This window comes from Pristiophorus japonicus, chromosome 3 (assembly GCF_044704955.1).
Source record: "Pristiophorus japonicus isolate sPriJap1 chromosome 3, sPriJap1.hap1, whole genome shotgun sequence".
Lineage (NCBI taxonomy): Eukaryota > Metazoa > Chordata > Chondrichthyes > Pristiophoridae > Pristiophorus > Pristiophorus japonicus.
This window is the reverse complement of record NC_091979.1, coordinates 103,867,951-103,887,493: the sequence shown is the minus strand read 5'-3', so window position 1 is coordinate 103,887,493 and position 19,543 is coordinate 103,867,951. Positions and strand designations below refer to the sequence as shown.

At 47.5% G+C, this 19,543-nt stretch overlaps 1 protein-coding gene across 1 annotated transcript in view; it reads left to right on the top strand.

Moving 5' to 3' along the window:
* The window catches only part of galnt13 (polypeptide N-acetylgalactosaminyltransferase 13), an 899,812-nt gene that overhangs the window by 222,666 nt on the left and 657,603 nt on the right, over positions 1 to 19,543 (top strand). The window contains exon 3 of the mRNA XM_070875629.1: positions 5,835 to 6,003. Within this exon, the coding sequence (XP_070731730.1) occupies positions 5,835 to 6,003 (169 nt within the window). The remainder of the gene's footprint in view (positions 1 to 5,834; positions 6,004 to 19,543) is intronic.

Below are 19,543 nucleotides of genomic sequence, written 5' to 3'. Positions count from 1 at the left end.
AGGTGAGTGGGCAAATGCATGGCAGATGAAGTATAATGTGGATAAATGTGAGGTTATCCACTTTGGTGGTAAAAAGAGAGAGACAGACTATTATCTGAATGGTGACAGATTAGGAAAAGGGAAGGTGCAACGAGACCTGGGTGTCATGGTACATCAGTCATTGAAGGTTGGCATGCAGGTACAGCAGGCGGTTAAGAAAGCAAATGGCATGTTGGCCTTCATAGCGAGGGGATTTGAGTACAGGGGCAGGGAGGTGTTGCTACAGTTGTACAGGGCCTTGGTGAGGCCACACCTGGAGTACTGTGTACAGTTTTGTTCTCCTAACTTGAGGAAGGACATTCTTGCTATTGAGGGAGTGCAGCGAAGATTCACCAAACTGATTCCCGGGATGGTGGGACTGACCTATCAAGAAAGACTGGATCAACTGGGCTTGTATTCACTGGAGTTCAGAAGAATGAGAGGGGACCTCATGGAAACATTTAAAATTCTGACGGGTTTAGACAGGTTAGATGCAGGAAGAATGTTCCCAATGTTGGGGAAGTCCAGAACCAGGGGTCACAGTCTGAGGATAAGGGGTAAGCCATTTAGGACTGAGATGAGGAGAAACTTCTTCACCCAGAGAGTGGTGAACCTGTGGAATTCTCTACCACAGAAAGTAGTTGAGGCCAATTCACTAAATATATTCAAAAGGGAGTTAGATGAAGTCCTTACTACTCGGGGGATCAAGGGTTATGGCGAGAAAGCAGGAAGGGGGTACTGAAGTTTCATGTTCAGCCATGAACTCATTGAATGGCGGTGCAGGCTAGAAGGGTTGAATGGCCTACTCCTGCACCTATTTTCTATGTTTCTATGAAAGGGATTCCTCTCCTTGAACGTGCAGCTCGTCTGCGACCATACTCAGTGCAGCATGGCTGTCAATGCCCAATATTCAGGGAGCATCCATGATGCTTTCATCTTGCATGAGAGCAGTGTCACGCATGTTCGAGTGTCAACCACAAGGCCAGAGTTGGATGCTCGGGGACAAAGGTCATGGCCTCGCCACCTGGCTCATGACCCCACTCTGGAACCCTCAGACAGAAGCCGAGCACCGCTATAATGAGAACCATGCAGCCACACGCAACGTCGTCAAACAGACAATTGGAGTGCTGAAGCAATGCTTCCGATGCCGGGACCACTCTGGAGGCTGCCTACGATACTCTCCTCAGCAGGTCTCTGAGTTCATTGTGGTGTGCTGCATGCTGCACAATTTAGCCATCATGAGGGGACAGGAATTGCCAATGGGAATTGCAGGACCACCTCAGGAGACAGGGCGGGGGGGGGAGGAAGAGGAAGACGAGGAAGAGGAGCCTGGCGAGCCACCACAACCACAGGGAGGCATCGTGGAGATTTCCCCACTGCAAAAGCCTTACGTCGGCAGCTCATAATTGAATGCTTTGCTTGAAGAGTCAACGGCACATTTGACCATTGCCTGGTCACTATCGCACTACGTTGACTATTCCCATCTTCTGAAAATGAGACACTACACAGGAATGGTTAAGGTGAAGAAAAGAGTTTATTAAACATTGTAAACTTTGTCAACTTTGTAAACTTAATTGTGAAACTTTAATAAAATAACATAGCTGCATCCAGCAGTGTGATCATTCAACAACATTTTCAACATAATAATCCAGAATATAATACAGGTTGAACCTCCTTTATCCAACACCCTCGGGATCTGGCCTGTGCCAAATAAGGGATTTTGCTGGATAAAGGGAAGTCAGCCCGAGGCCGGGGGGTGGGGGCGGTTCGGGAGGAAGTCGGTGCCCTGGGTGGGCCCGAAGTGTCGGCAGGCTCTTGGCAGGCCGCGAAGTGTTGGCGGGCCGAGTGTTGGTGGGCCCCCAGTGGGCCGAGTGTCGGCGGGCCCCAGCGAGTGTCGGCGCGGCCCCAAAGTTGGGGTGGAGGTCGGCTGCGTTCTGCGCATGCGTCCCCAGCCACCAGAATCATGCCGGACGAGGGACGGTGCCGGATAAGGGAGTCCCGGATAAAGGAGGTCCAACCTGTAATGCAACACAAAACATAGGATGCATCCAGCATCAAGCAAATAATGCAGCAACCCCTGCCCCACGATTTTCAACCACTGGCTTTTGCCCCCCTTCTCTGTATCACCCTCCCTTGCTTGCTGCTCCTAACCAAAGTGACACCAAGATGCCGTGCAGCAAGGTTGCCAGAGCGCTGCTGTGTTAGGGGGAGAGACAATGGAGATGCCGCCTAGGGACATACTGGAGCAGCTCGTGGCGTGGAAGGCCTGGCTTCTGACTGGCTAGCCTCTTGATTGGTGTCACCAGTCACAGGTGGTTTTGGTTTGGGTGTGCTAGTGGGGAATGCAGAGAGTATGGCGGGAGCGTTTATGGACTGCATCACCTGCCCAAGCTGAAGCAGAGCTTGTGCCTGTGATGCACCTTATTCCGCAAGGGTTCGTGCCACACTCTCCGGGACTCCACTGACACTGCTGGAGGCCACCAGCCTCGTGTGGGCATTGATGGCCTTGCAGGTTTCACGGCTCGCACCGATAATCTGCAACCCTCCCTCTGTAATGGTCGCTTTGAGACTGTCGATGCTCGCGGGAATCCTACCCAAGACATCAAGGAGCTGACGGCTGACCTGGATGCTCTCTCTGGACATTCTCACCATGTCCAGTTCCATGTCTGCCTGTCTGTCAGCAGCCTGACATTACCGACTCGCCCTCCGGAGAGATGGCACACGGTATTCGACCCCAGAACTGCGTTGCTGCATGCCACTAGTCCCAGGAGCCTCAGAGTTGTCAAATCCCGAGAAAGTCACGTCGTCGTCCTCAGAGAAGGTGAGTGCTGATCGTAAAACGGGGGGATTGCATCTGCGCCAGAGTCGGCTGATCGGTATCCTCCTCCTCCTCTTCCTCCAGACAATGCCCTGACATGGAGTGGTCCCTTGAGGGATGCTGTGCCTGTGTCTGGTCATCTGGAAATAATAAGCAACAGACGAGTGGTTAACAGCAGGGGAGGAGGCAGGGTGACATGAGGAAGGTCGCATAGCACAGGCTCATTTGAAGGACCGCCGCTACTCCATTATACCTAGTCCAGAGACACTGCATGATATTGCCCCAACCCAGCCTACGGCGTGTGCAGGACATTGCACCAACCATAGTCCACATACACTGCATGACATTGCCTCAACCCAGCCCAGGGAGTGTGCAGGGCTCTCCTCAATGTCCATAAGTGGCAAGTTCTGAGGTGGACTGCCGCCTGTCCACACATGGACCTGGCAATTGTGTGATTTCTTGGCCTGCAAAGATGAAAATGGGAATGGTTACAAGAGGGTCCATCTGCTCTTGAGCCACAGATAGCCATCAAAGCACTTATACCATATTGTTTGAATGTAATACAGTCCTCTGTTTAATGCCCTTGGAAGTTGCATGTAGTTCATGAGGAGGACATCGAAGTGCGGAACCATCTTATGAGATCTCAGAAAGTAATCTTAATAATGTGTAAAAATCATTCATGACAAATAGGGTGCCAAACTAAGCCTACCTATGTGTCCTGCATTTTAGGAGGCAACCCACAGAGTGCTGAGGGACACCAAAAGCATGAGAACAAATAGCGTGTCAGATTTAGATTTGAAGTAATGAAGGAGTGAATGAATTAAAATTGTACTCACTTTAACGACCCTTGACAGATCATTGAACTTCTTTCGGCACTATGTGCCACTCCTGACCACTGTGCCTGAGGCAGAGACCTCCTCAGAGATTTCCCTCCAAATCTGCTTAAAAATCGATGGCAGTGGTCTAGATCCATCCCTACGATGCAACTCCTGCCATCTTCTCTCCACAGCCCCCACTAGAGCTTCATTTGCCTCGTGGCTGAATCGCCTGGCACACTGTCTTGATTCGTTGTCCTCTATCATGAAAATCCAAATGTAAAATGGCTGATTCAGCCCCGGGTGTACTGCGCATGTGCATGACCGTGCCCTGCAATAGTATCTGTGACCGACAGCAGGCCAGAAGCATAGGAAGAAAAAAAAAAAATTTGGATGCGCAGAACGGCCGATTTTTTTTGAGCACTGGTACTTTAGATTCCGGCACACAAAGTCTGTGGTGCAATGCCAGAGTTAACGCTAATGCTCCTTGTGAACTTTAATTTGCCGAAAATTGCTCGCTCTGGCGCTAACTTTAGCCCGGCGATAACATTTTGAATCCGCCGCGAATTGCGACTGGAAACAGGTGAATGCGCAAAAGCTGAAAATCCAGCCTTAGAATTTAGTAACTGATAGGCTATTATGCAAAATGGTGTGAAGAAAATTGCAAACCTAAAATTATTTAATTATTTAAAACAGGAAAAAGGAAAGAACTTGAATTTATATTGTGCATTTCTCAACCTTGGGACCTCGCAAAGTGCTTTACAGCCAATTAAGTACAGGTAGAGCATCCGAAATGCAGAAAACTCGGGACCGAGGCCATTCCATATTTCTGGATTCCAGAACGTCTTTCCGACATCCAAAATCCAGAAACGCCCGGGCCAAGGTTCGGCTATTTCCGGATTTCGGAACGTCTTTCTGACATCCCAAATCCGGAAATGCTGGGCTCTTGCAATGATGGAATATCACCTAGTTTAGAATGTTCCTGACAATATAAAATGATGGCAGCCAACACATGCACATGTGCAGAAATAGATGGGACCACTGATGAGATGAAGGAGGCCATTTTATATCTGAAAGTGCGGGGGGCTGTGGGGGCATGGATAACAGTAAAATCTCGAACCTTTTCAGACAGAGTTCAATCCTGGACATATATATATATTATTATGTCTCTTTTGTAACAGGCAGACAACCGATGTCAACAGTACTGCACAAGTAACTCAAACTACTCTGTCTGTAATTAGACTCGTGTCACTGCCTACAATAGGTACTACTGAGCAAAATGAGGGTTCGAGCAGGGGAGAGGTCTGGGTGGCGGTTGAGCAGGGGAGTCTGGCGGCGGAGCGGGTGAGGGGCAGCGGCGGGTCCAGATTTCGGAACATTTTCCGGATTCTGGACAACCCCGCCATGGATCTGTCTAGATTCCGGAACATTCTGAATTTCGGAACTCCGGATTTCGGATGCTCAACCTGTACTTCCACATCCTCCTCAGGTATTCCGATAGTCCTCTTTCACCTTTCTTCATAAAAACAGATGCTTATTTAGCATCTCCACCATTCTCTCACTTTCAGATATAAAATGGCCTCCTTCATCTCATCAGTGGTCCCATCTATTTCTGCACATGTGCATGTGTTGGCTGCCATCATTTTATATTGTCAGGAACATTCTAAACTAGGTGATATTCCATAATTGCAAGAGCCCTGTAAAAAATGCAGGTTTGTGAAAATTATGTTTGTGTATGGATTTAATGAAGGGTGCTCTAATCCAGTCACAAATTTTTTTGCTAGTTTTTCCCATCTCTTCAAAGAATAAATGCAGACATTATGAGTACCATCTGTCCGCGATAGACTGCCCTGTTACAGCAGCAGTTTCCTGCTCCATGTGTTTCCCACAGGTAACCCATTGCATAGACAGGCGTTCCCATGAATCTTTAGTTTATGGAAAGTTCCCACTTGCAAATCAAGTAAGCAGTATGTCGTATGTCCTGCAGTGCATCGTTCTCGCTGAAGTCAGGATTTTTACTCTCTCAAGTTATGAATTGCAAATGACGTGAAATAAATGTGGTTTCCTGTGAAAAATATGGAATGAAGTGGATTAGTGTATTTTGGATTTAATGAAATAAGTCTATATTATTATGTATGTTTATATTCAGTGTTCCATTCTATAACATTGTTTCTATGTTCCAGCTGTCATGTCTAGAGCACAAGAAGGTCCAGGTGAGATGGGAAAGGCAGTCATTATTCCTAAGGAAGATCAGGAGAAAATGAGGGACTTGTTCAAAATCAACCAGTTTAATCTCATGGCCAGTGACATGATTGCATTTAATAGAACTCTGCCAGATGTGAGATTGGAAGGGTAAGTCTATTCTAACTTTGAATATATTGTCTTCCTGTAATAAAACAAATGATCTATAGCCAACAACACAAATCAGATTATAACTTCTGTTACAATTTGGGCTCTCCCCAAATGTACGCTATTCATGTTTGCATCAAAATCAGCTTCCCACAAACCTGTGTTTCCTATAATCTGATTTTTCTAACCTTATGCATAGAGTGAATGAATTAGTTTGCATCAGGATTAATAATTATATGTTTTTACCGAGTTATTCGGCACTGGTGTCTCGGGTAGTGACAATAAGAGGATTGGGTGGGAGGAAAACCAGTCAGCAAGGTGGGCCCGACCCCTCCTCCCCCTTGGCAGGCAGAGAAAGAGTGGACGGCAGTGGTCCCGATGGGGATGGGGAGGAGAACAATAGGGGCTTGAGGCGATATAGCCTGGCCACCCAGTTCTGCCCCGGATGTGAATACAATGCATTTAATAATTTTTTTCTACATATATTGCAGAGGAACTTAGATGTTTGAGTATTCTGCTTGTGGTAAGAATTTAAACAAATCATGTAATGGTTAATCTCAAGAGTCAATGGGTCAATGCCAAGGCCTGCCCAAAGGACCGCTGATGGCTGGCGAGAGACCGGGCAGTACTTTGCCAGGAAGATCCTTCTGAAAGAGATGGCAATACCGCCTAGCGGCAAAATAACGGCTAACGCTGTCATTCTGGGGGGCAGCAAGTGGAAGCTCTCAATCTCGGCGGCTAATGTGATCATCGCCAAAGTACCGCCGAGGATTGAGGGAGGGGGGGAGCACTGAAAAATAAAAATCTTCACAAAAAAAACCACCAGAACATCTTCAAGGGAACCCACACAGGTAAAATGCTGAAAAACAAATGTAAAACATCTTCACTAACCTTTTTTTGCAGGTCTTCTTACTTACCGTCGGGGTTAGACCTTCCTCCATGCAGCAGTCCTTCTTCCCTCTGCTGCCGCCGACTCCCACCGACTCCTGCCCGCACCAATATGGCAGCTTGGCGGGTGGGTGATCACTTACGCGACTTGGCTGTCAGTGGCCGGTTCCCAGGGTTATTACCCTCCCGCCGGCAGTGGACCAAGAGGAATCAGTCACCGAGGGGAGAGCAGCGAAAAATATCGGCGGCAGTGGGCAGTAAGGCCACCAATTTCAGGCCCAATATATACAGTTGACTATTGTAAACTTTTCAGATACAATGAAACCTTATACCATCAATATAATATATATGTTTATTTGCATACAATTTCAAAATAATGAATGATTTTCTGTTCAGTTATTTATTATTTATCTTGTATTACGATACAAGAGTCCAATTAGGTTCAGAAGGAAAAAGCACCCCCCCCTTGCCCAAATTAATGTTTATTTGATTTGTAAATATACCAAAACTTATATTTATGCTAATCAAGGTAAGGAAGTCGCTGTTCAGGGAAAGAACATTCCCTCACATCTTTGCACTTAGTGTCAGCATCTATTGTCCATCCAAACGTTAGGTATGGACAAAGTTATGGCCAAGCTTAAGAGCTAATTACAATGATTAGCTTCATTAAGGCCATATATTACCATATGCTTGAATTTGTCTTATTTAATAGAGCAATCTTTGGATTCTCACATTTTATCTTTTACGGTGCCACTCTCCATTATTCTCTTTAATCTGTTCCACATATTCCTTTTTCTGTTGCTGCGAATGTGGACTGAAAGCCAGAGGGGGAGAAATTAGTCCTCATTGCACCCATTTTCCAGGCAGAAAAAAGGGGGAAAAAAATTACCAATTTCACTGATCCATACCCTGCACCTCGTTCATATGCTGGTTAAGGACCCTTCAGCGAAATTTGTCAGTACTGAGCAGAGTTGCGCCTGCTCTGATCCGTCCCGCTCCACTCTGGTTTCAGTGGGATTACTGAGAATTAAAAAGTGGCAAAAAGTATGTTTTTTTTAGCAAATCTTTCCTGTGGAGACTGGAGCAGCAGGAGTGCTTCGTCCGGCTCCACAGCACTACTGCGTGCTGCTGGTCCATGATCGCCCCCCACTCCCCATTCTTCTTCCCCCATCCTTTCCCTCCCCAAGCCTTACCTGAGGGCTACTGCCATTGAAGCACACAGTCCAAATTGGAGCACCACTAACGAGCGAGCTGCCTCTGGAGGTGTGGCAGGTGCTGGCAGCTCGCCCCAATTCTTACTATGAGGCCTCTTTTCCAAAATGGGTCATAATGATTTTCCAATTCCAGAGTCTATTTAGCGTGTCTACTTTATTTCTATCTATCTGTGAGAGAGATGTGTTAAACACGAGAGTAGTAAGAGACACTACTGCATTCATGACTCTTGCCATGAGCTGAATTTCATGTGTTCTTATCAGTCCTATTACCTTTTTTTTTTGCAAGAGAAATGTGGTTATGCTGTTCTTTCATAATTCTTTCATGGTTGATGGATGTTTTTGTGACTGGAAGGATGTTTCCAGTGGGGTTGCGCAGGGCTCAGTACTGGGTCCCTTGCTTTTTGTGGTATATAGCAACGATTTAGATTTGAATATAGGGAGTATGATTAAGAAGTTTTCAGAGAATACTAAAATAGGCTGTGTGGTTGATAATGAAGAAGACAGTCATGGGTTGCAGGAGGATATCAACCTACTGGTCAGGTGTGCAGAGCAGTGGCAAATGGAATTTAATTCAGAGAATTGTGAGGTAATGCACTCTGGGAGGGCTAATAAGGAAAGGGTATACACATTAGGCGGTAGGCCACTTAATAGTGTAGATGAACAAAGGGACATTGGAGTGCTTGTCCACAGATCCCTGAAAGTAGCAGGCCAGGTAGATAAGGTGGTTAAAAAGGCCTACGGAATGCTTGCCTTTATTGGCCGAGGCATAGAATACAAGAGCAGGGAGATTATGCTTAAATTGTATAATACTCTGGTTAGGCCACAGCTGGAATACTGTGTACAGTTCTGGTCACCGTATTATACGAAGGACGTGATTGCACTAGAGAATGTGCAGAGGAGATTTACTAGGATGCTGCCTGGAATGGAGAATCTTAGTTATGAGGACAGATTGGATAGGCTGGCTTTGTTCTCATTGGAACAGAGGAGGCTGAGAGGAGATCTCACTGAGGTGTACAAAATTTTGAGGGGCCTGGATATAGTGGATAGCAAGGGCCTATTTCCCTTGGTGGAGGGGATCTCTCACCTGCCGAGCTGCCATAGTTTTAAGCTGGTTGATGGAAGTTTCAGAGAGGATTTGAGGGGAGGCTTCTTCACGCAGAGGGCTGTGGGGGTCTGGAACTCACTGCTTGGAAGGGTGGTGGATGCAGAAACCCTCACCACATTTAAAAGGTGCTTGGCTGGGCACTTGGTGTGCCATAACCTGGAGGATTATGGACCTAGAGCTGCTAAGTGGGATTAGACTGGATAACCTCTTGTTGGCTGGCGCAGATACGATGGTGTACTGCAGGGAATCTAATATGGCCAGGGTGATCTCCTGGACTAGTTTCGATCACCTGGATGGATCGAAGAGGAATTTTCCCAGATTTTTTTCCCCAATTGGCCTGGGTTTTTATCTGTTTTTGATTCTCCCAGGAGATCACATGGCTCCGGTAGGGTAGAGTGTAGAATGCTACGGTGCAAGGGGTGTCGCATTTGTGTGGGGCGGACTGGTTGGGCTGGGTGCTCTTTACCTTTCCGATATTGTTCATTGCTTATAGGTTTATATGTAACCTTTAGGGCTGCTGACCGAGGGCTGTGTGGCTCTTTGTCGGCCGGCGCGGACACGATGGGCCGAAATGACCTCCTTCTGCGCTGTAGATTTCTGTGTTTCTATGTTTCTTCTATAAAAAAACCCATCAATTACTATTATTTTTTACTTTCCAAAAAAGATGTTTGAAGAGGGAAGAGGAGGACTTGGATCAATTTTGTTACTGAACATTATTTGAAATTGCTAGCTGTTCTCGGGCCAGTATTACAGCTTAAAAGTATTTTTCTATTTTGAAGTATTTACTCCAATTATTTTATTAAATTTACTGAAACTTGATAGAAATTGAAGGATATTTTTGTCACTTTTATTATCTTTTGTTTGATTTTATTCTGTATCAATTTTATTGCTAGATTATACAAGGCTTAATATTTCAATAAATTGAACTGCAATTTAATACAGTAACATTGATTTATTGGGCTGGAACCTCCACTTTTTTTGCATGCTTAACGCCCACTTAATGCCAATTTTACCGCTGAAATCGTATCATGCCCATTTTGGCACAAAATGGAAACTGACGAGCTTTTTTAGGAGACTTATCGCCGAGTGTTATTTTCCCAATGGATTTTACATCGGGAAAAAATATTACTGCCCGCCCACTTTTTTGGGGCGGAATCAGCAGAATGGGCGAAATCAACGCCCATAATATCGCCCAGCATTACTTACCACATGGAATTAATGCCGAGATTCAATATGAATGCCCGCCCACTGTTTTTTGTCGTAAAGAGCATATTTACCCAAACTAGCGGCCATGGAGATCATTCATAGTCAATTTCACCACCTCGCACACATAGCGCCCACAATATCGCTCGCTCAAAAAAAAAGCGGCCACAAAACGTGGAACTAACCGGAACGACCGTCAGCGGCGTGGCTGACATTTTTAAAATCCCACTCTTACGTGAGGAGCTGATATTGGAAAGATTTGCCTGAAAGAGCGCTGATGTAAGTGACAACGCTGACACACTGCTGTGCGTGTGCAGCTCAGCCATCATTGGTGCCCATCACCTTGGTGCCAGTTAAAGTTTATGTTGATTGATGTTAAGTTGTATTTAACCCTTTTGTGGTAAGGAATCACCAGTGTGTAACGGTCCAGCTATCTGAGACAATGCGGAACAAGGTTATGTTCAACAACAAAAGTTTAGTACCAACATTGGTCTGAAATCATAAGTATCACAGTCAATAATACCCAACCCCCGCCCACACCCCATTTTTTCCACCATTGACATAAATCCCATGTTCAACATTTCCACCAACACAGAATACAAAGGCAAAGCAGGAGCGTGGTCCCCAGCTCCCATACATTGCAACAAATTGCATACACCCAGATGGAGAGATAACACAGCCATCACCTGCGCACATGCACCTCACTTTCCTTCTCCCCTTCCCTTCTTCTCCCCACTTCTACCCCTTCCTCTCCTCGCTCCACGGCGCCTGGCCGAGAAGCTTCTCAGGCAGTGCCTCATTGGGGGAATGAAGGCAAATGCACTGGTTGCACAGATACGGGAGCGGGAGGTGCAGAGGAGGCAACATTCTCTGATGCAGAAGCAGGATCTTGGTCTTTGCTCTCATCTGTCGTTTGCAGTGGTGGTGCGGAACCTAGAGGTGAATTGCCGCGCTCGGGGACTACTGGGAGGCCTGTGGCAGCAGTATTCCTGGCTATCGCATTCAGGGACTCCGCCATGCGCGGAATGTACTCGGTCATGGTGGCCAGGTGTCAGGATGTGCCCCCCAATGCTTCGATGAGCTGGTCACCAATGTCTACAGTCCTCCTCGACAACTGTACCATCTCTCCGCTCTCATGTCATGCTCGTGAAACAGACCTGCCGCATCCATGAGGTCTCCGCGGGGTCGGCACCGTCCTGGGGACAAATGGGGTGCCCTGTGGAGAGGTGCTTGGTGCCGTTACCTCCAGAATGGAGGCGGGAATGACCGGAGGACCACTAGATGGCTTTGGGATGGAATGGCTTCTGGAGCAGGTGATGCAGGTTCTTCGAAGTCCGCGCTCTCATCCGTCGAGAACAGAGGCAGCGGATTGACGGGCGAGAATCGGAGCTCCCCAGCACCAGATGTAGTAGGATCATCCGCCAACTCCTGCCCCGCGCCCCCACCTTCTGGCCTCTGGCCTTGCCTGGGGCCATGCTGCTGGCTGAGCTGTAAGACACAAATGAAGTTATTAAAGTAGAAGGGGGTGCTAGGGTGACAAGGTGAGTTCAGTGCTATACACAGCATATGCACGACAAAAGCACCACCGCTCTCAAAATCATCGCAGATATCACATTTCATGACTATCAACACATTGTGCATTGCAATGATTTTCATTAGGCCAGCATTATTTCTATGACACTTTTTGAAATCATCTATCACATATGATTGTTCGGATATGAGTTGGTGTGGCATCTATAGACTTTAAATGATGCAATGGTGTCAGCTTTAATCGCATGGCTTCACTTAAGGGTCTGCAGATGTGTCCGTGGCTGTCCGGGGGTGCTTCCCCACGAGTGCGAGCACTCGCTCCTCCATCTCTGTGATGTCGCTGGGGACTGGTGGCCACCCACCCGTTCGCCTCTGCACGAACCTTATCATCGATAGCTTCTTCTGTAAAAGGTGACAGGAAAACATGGCATGAGATCATTGCGTGATATCATTGCTAGGTACTCTCACAGAGACTGATACAACACATAACCGACAGATGTAATCGTGATTATTATGATTATTATCATTCTTTACCTAGAGACGTACACCTTGACCGCAGGCTTTGAGTAAAACATTCCCGGTAAAAGTGCAAGACCTCACATCTGCTGATAGTCACTCATCACTGTTACAAATCAAATTATATAAATACATAAGTACATGTAAATCAATGTAATACTTACTCTTGCAGATCCCACAAGGTTGTTCCATCGTTTGTGGCATTAGTTGCCCTCACGCATCTCGTTGGTCGCTGACGAGACCATCTCTGCTATCTTGGTCCATATCCTCTGGTAGACCTTTGGGGTGGGCTTCCCACGCCCTCCCTGTGTCAAATCATCCCAGCGTAACTCGACCTCCTGCAAGAGGGAGGCATTTGCCTCGTCCGAGAACCTCCTGGCTCTTTTGCGGCCTCCAACGTGCTCCTCTCCCACTTCACTGCTCTCTCCAGCGTCAGTCTCCACAGCGTGCTGTGATACCTCCTCCTCGCTCCATTATAGGCCAAATTAAGTTAAATATGTGGCTGGTAACAGCTAATTTTTGTTTGCCTACTTGCTTGAAGCTCTAAAGTCTCCTTCCTTCCTCCCAAAGCAGCCACACCACACCCAGCCACGCCTTCAGTCCATTTGAGCTCCCTCTTTCTCTGTCTCCTCTTCTGCACATGTCATGGTGACCGTTGACCTCCAGAATCGCGGGAATCGAACGTTGCCATGCCGTTGCTAAGGGCGGCCACACTTTATGGCAGAAGGTCAAAAAAATTTAACGCTACCGCCCATTTTATATCGCTCGCGATAACGCCCATTTTCAAAAATGTAACTAGATGTTTTGCGAATGGGCGAGAAGCCGGTGATCTGAAAATCCTTTTTTACTGCCCACGCTGGAAATAATGCCCATTTTTGGGCGATAAGCACAAAAGTGGAGGTTCTAGACCATAGTCTTTATCGACATAACATTCAGCTTTAATGCTGAAATTTAGAAGGTGATATTGTATTTTTATATTATTGAACGTTCATTAAAGCTGTAATGTCCGACAATTGCCAATAACCATTTTTCTGATATACAAGTAACATGTTGCTATCTCCTTGTTCATTTTTGGTGTGATGTGTTAAGTGTAATATTTTTCACTGTAATGGTAAATTTCAGGGTCACAGTGTACTTATTGCTCCTCTTGTTTCCCCTTCACTCCTGAGTTGTGATCTTTATGATCTGGACAAGGGAGAACCGGTGGATGTGGACTTTGAAAAGTCTTTTGACAAGGTCCCACACAAAAGATTGGTGCGCAAAATTAAAGCACACAGTGTTGTGTTCCCAACACAGATGAGTCTGCACACAGGGAGGTTAAAGTAACAGTGACCCAGTCTTTATTAAGACACACCAGAGTGAGGAACAGGCCTTAGGGGCCGGTATATATACATCCCAAGAGATGCTGGGATCCCTTGGGACTTCAGGGGATACACTCCCTGGTGGCGGAACATGGGAGTGCATGCTTTACAGATACACAACATCACTCCCCCCGAAAGTCAAAGTGAAAACTATTTACAAGGTGAGGTGGGCGGGAGCCTTTCTTTCCCTGGTGGACCGCCTCGGTACACATGTCTGTTCTGGTGTGTTGGCTGTGCCCTCGCTGGGCTGGCGTGTTGTTGGCCCTGCAGGGCTGCTGGGTGAGCCTGGCTTCGCTGGGCTGTTGGGTGTGATGGGTTCAATTTCCTGGTCCGGGGTGGTGTCGTTGATCCTTTGGGTGTGTGTTGTGGGCTTGAAAAAGGTGGTGTCTGCTGTGGGTTGTTCAGGGCAGTCTGTAAACCGCAGCCTCGTTTGGTCCAGGTGCTTTCTGCAAATTTGTCCATTGTCTAGTTTGACTACAAACACCCTACTCCCTTCTTTAGCTATCACCGTGCCCGCAAACCACTTGGGACCATGTCCATAGTTTAGCACATACACAGGGTCATTCAGATCAGTTTCCCATGACACAGTGGCGCGACCATCGTTTACATTTTGTTGCTGCCGCCTGCTCTCTACCTGATCATGTAGGTTGGGGTGAACCAGCGAGAGTCTGGTTTTAAATGTCCTTTTCATGAGTAGCTCAGCCGGGCACACCCCTGTGAGTGAGTGAGGTCTCGTGCGGTAGCTGAGCAGTACTCGGGACAGGTGGGTTTGGAGTGAGCCTTCTGTGACTCATTTAAGGCTCTGTTTGATTGTTTGTACTGCCCACTCTGCCTGCCCATTGGAGGCTGGTTTAAACGGGGCCGAGGTGACATGTTTGATCCCATTGCGGGTCATGGTGAAACATGGCCCGTTGTCACTGACCAGTATGTCAGGCAGGCCTTGGGTGGCAAACATGGACCTCAGGCTTTCAATGGTGGCGATGGCGGTGCTTCCCGACATTATTTCACATTCAATCCATTTTGAAAAAACATCCACCACCATCAGGAACATTTTACCGAGAAAAGAGCCCGCATATTCGACATGGATCCTCGACCATGGTCTGGAGGGCCAGGACCACAAACTTAGTGGTGCCTTTCTGGGCGTGTTGCTCAACTGAGCACACACGCTGCATTGCCATACACAGGACTCTCAGTCAGAGTCAATACCGGGCCACCACACGTGGGATCTGGCTATCGCTTTCATCATTACTATACCCGGGTGTGTGCTGTGGAGATCCGAGATCTCCATATGGTATGGAGAGAAAGCGGGAAAGGGGTACTGAGGTGAATGATCAGCCATGATCATATTGAATGGTGGTGCAGGCTCGAAGTGGCGAATGGCCTACTCCTGCACCTATTTCCTATGTTTCTATGTTTCTATGAGATGAACGTCTCCCTGCCATTTTTGGGTAGCACTATACGATTACCCCACAACGGGCAGTCTGCCTGAATGGACAGCTCGTCCTTTCGCCGCTGGAACGGCTTGATTAGCTCTTGCATTTCAACGGAGATGCTGGCCCAGCTCCCATGCAGTACATCGTTTTTTACTAGTGACAGCAGAGGATCTTGGCTGGTCCAAGTCCTAATCTGGCGGGCCGTGACAGGTAAGTTATCATTTTCAAACGCTTCCATGACCATCAACAAGTCTGCGGGCTGCGCCACCATCAACAAGTTTGCAGGCTGCCCCATTTCCACCCCCGTGGTGGGCAATGGTAGCCGACTGTGAGCATCCGCACAGTTCTCCGTGCCTGACATGTGACCTGTGAGGGGCTTGTGATCGGTTTCCAGCTCAAATTTGAGGCAAACAAGTACTGATGCATTTTCTTTACCCCGAACACGCACGCTAATGCCTCTTTCTCAATCGGCCCTCTCGGTCTTAGACATGCTCCTGGAAACATAGGCGACAGGTTGCAACTTCCCCGCAACGTTAGCTTGTTGTAATACACACCCGACTCCCTACGACGACGTGTCACATGCTCGCACAAGTCTTTTACACGGGTTATACAATACAAGCAGCTTGTTGGAGCATAAAATGTTTCTGGCTTTCTCAAAAGCAATTACTTGTTTTTTTTCCCATATCCAGTTCTCACCTTTACGCAATAACACATGTAGGGGCTCTAAGAGGGTGCTTAACCCCGGTAGGAAGTTACCAAAATAGTTGAGGAGTCCCAGGAGCGACCGCAGCTCCGTGACGTTCTGTGGTCTGGGCACGTGCTTGATAGCCTCTGTCTTGGCGTCTGTGAGCCGAATGCGGTCCGCCGCGATCTTTCTCCCCAAAAACTCCACTTCTATTGCCATGAAGACATATTTTGGCCTCGTCAGCTGCTGCCCTATGCGATCCAGGTACTGGAGGACCTCCTCCAGGTTTTGTAGGTGCTCGACGGTGTCCCTTCCCGTGACCAATATGTCGTCTGGAAAAACCACCGTGCGTGGTAACGACTTGAGTAGGCTCTACATGTTTCTCTGGAAGATCGCTGCAGCCGACCGAATTCCAAACGGGCATCTGTTGTAGATGAACCGTCCCTTGTGCGTGTTGATGCAGGTGAGGCCCTTCGAAGACTCCTCCAGCTCCTGCGTCATGTAGGCCGAAGTCAGATCGAGCTTGGTGAATGTCTTGCCTCCTGCCAGCGTCTCAAATAGGTCGTCTGCCTTAGGAGCGGGTATTGGTCCTGTAGCAAGAAACGATTAATAGTTACTTTATAATTGCCACAAATCCTGACCATGCCATCACTTTTGAGTACTGGAACAATCGGGCTGGCCCACTCGCTGAAAGAACCTGGGTACATGAGGCTTCATTGACATGTGATGGCGCTCGGATGTCATCCCAGTTCCAGCGCATTTTGACCAGCCAGCTCCTTCCAAGCAGTGTGGGGCCATTGCCGAGGACAATCCAGAGTGACAGTTCATGCACCGTGCCCTCATAGGTGACCTTGACCATGGCGCTGCCCAGGACAATGATGAGCTCTTTGGTGTACGTTCTCAGTTTTGTGTGGATGGGGCTCAGGGCTGGTCTGAGTGCCTTGTTGCACCACAGTCTCTCAAACATCTTTTTACTCATGATGGATTGGCTAGCACCAGTGTCCAGTTCCATGGCTATGGGTAAGCCATTCAATTTTACATTTAGCATTATAGGTGGACATTTCATCGAAAATGTGTGCACCCTATGTACTTCAGCATCTGCCTCCTCTCTCTGAGGCTCGAAATTGCTTTGATCCACCATGAACCGATCTTCCTCTGCCACGTGGTGGTCAGCAGGTTTTGCAGAGCTTGCAGCTCGTCTGCAAGCTCGTTGTAGGTGCCCCTTTGTTCCACAGCTCTTCCAAACATACCCTTTGAAGCGGCATGAATAGGCTGAATGGAAGCCTCCACAACGCCAACAAGGTGTGAATTGTCTTGCATTCATCCTTTGTTTGGGACTTTGAGTCATCTGGGTCACCTGAGGCCTGCTGGCAGTTGCAGACTCGTGATTTCTGCCCTGTATATTCCTGCTCGCAAACACAGTTCCAGTTAACTTATGAGCATTGCTAGCACTTGTGTGCTGAGAGATTTGTTTGGTGTTATCACTTGTGGATATAAACGCCTGTGCTATCGCAATGGCCTTACTGAGGGTCGGTGTCTCTGCAGTTAAAAGTTTTCGTAGGATGGTCTCGTGGCCAATGCCCAGTAAAAGAAGTCTCTGAGCATCTGCTCCAGGTAGCCATCAAACTCACATTGTCCTGCAAGTCGCCTTAGCTCGGCGACGTAGCTCGCCACTTCCTGACCTTCAGATCGCTGGCACATGTAGAACCGATACCTTGCCATCAGCACGCTCTCCCTCGGGTTAAGATGCTCCCGAACCAGTGTACACAGCTCTTCATACAACTTATTTGTGGGTTTCACCGGAGCCAGAAGATTCTTCATGAGGCTGTAGGTCGGTGCCCCACAGACCGTGAGGAGGACCGCTCTCCTTTTTGCGGTGTTTCCTTCTCTGTCCAGCTCGTTGGCTACAAAGTACTGGTCTAGCCGTTCGACATAGGCTTTCCAGTCCTCACCCTCCGAGAACTTCTCCAGGATGCCCACAGTTTGCTGCATCTTTGCGTTGGATTCGTATACTCGTCACCAGTTGTTGTGTTCCTAACACAGATGAGACTGCACACAGGGAGATTAAAGTAACAGTGATCTCAGTCTTTATTAAGACACTCCAGAGTGAGGAACAGGCCTTAGAGGCCAGTTTATATACAGTGCTCCCAAGGGATGCTGGCATCTCTTGAGACTTCAGGGGATGCGCTCCCTGGTGGCGGAACATGGGAGTGCATGCTTTACAGATACACAACACATGGTATTGGGGGTAATGTACTGACGTGGATAGAGAACTGGTTGGCAGACAGGAAGCAGAGAGTCGGGATAAATGGGTCCTTTTCAGAATGGCAGGCAGTGAATAGTGGGGTACCGCAGGGCTCAGTGCTGGGACCCCAGCTATTTACAATATATATTTATGATTTTTAGTTGAAGGAATTGAGTGTAATATTTCCAAGTTCGCAGATGACACTAAGCTGGGTGGCGGTGTGAGCTGTAAGGAGGACGCTAAGAGGCTGCAGGGTGACTTGGACAGGTTAACTGAGTGGGCAAATGCATGGCAGATGAAGTGTAACGTGGATAAGTGTGAGGTTATCCACTTTGGTGGCAAAAACAGAAAGGCAGAATATTATCTGAATGGCGGCAGATTAAGAAAAGGGGAGGTGCAACGAGACCTCGGTGTCACGGTACATCAGTCATTGAATGTTGGCATGTAGGTACAGTAGCCGGTGATGAAGGCAAATGGTATGTTGGCCTTCATAGCTAATGGATTTGAGTGTAAGAGCAGGGAGGTCTTACTGCAGTTGTACAGGGTCTTGTTGAGGCCTCACCTGGAATATTGTTTTCAGTTTTGGTCTTCTATTTTGAGGAAGGACATTCTTGCTATTGAGGGAGTGCAGCGGAGGTTCACCAGACTGATTCCCGGGATGGCAGGACTGACATATGAGGAGAGACTGGATCAACTGGGCCTGTATTCACTAGAGTTTAGAAGGATGAGAGGGGATCTCATCAAGACATATAAAATTCTGACGGGACTGGACAGGTTAGATGCAGGAAGTATGTTCCCGATGTTGCTGATGTCCAGAACCAGAGGACACAGTCTAACGATCAGGGGTAAGCCATTCCGGACTGAGATGAGGAGAAACTTCTTCATTCAGAGAGTTGTTAACCTGTGGAATTCTCTACCGCAGACCGTTGTTGATGCCAATTCATTGGATATATTCAAGAGGGAGTTAGGTATGGCCCTTACGGCTAAAGGGATCAAGGGGTATGGTGAGAAAGCAGGAAAGGGGTACTGAGGTGAAAGATCAGCTATGATCTTATTGAATGGTGGTGCAGGCTTGAAGGGCCGAATGGCCTACTCCTGCACCAATTTTCTATGTTTCTCTCTGTAAGTAATCTCCATTTCCTTCCTTATTTTGGGTACCTGATCCACACATCTGTCAGTGGGTGTTAAATGGAGATTAACACAGATTAAGCAAATACTTCAGGCCCACTTGCACTGTAGGTTACATGTGTTTAATCATTTCCTGATAAAATGTACTGGAGATTACAGACTTATCCTTCAGGAAGTTTAAACAGATACAACTGGGAGACTTGCTATGGAAGACAGGTGTGAATACTCTTACATT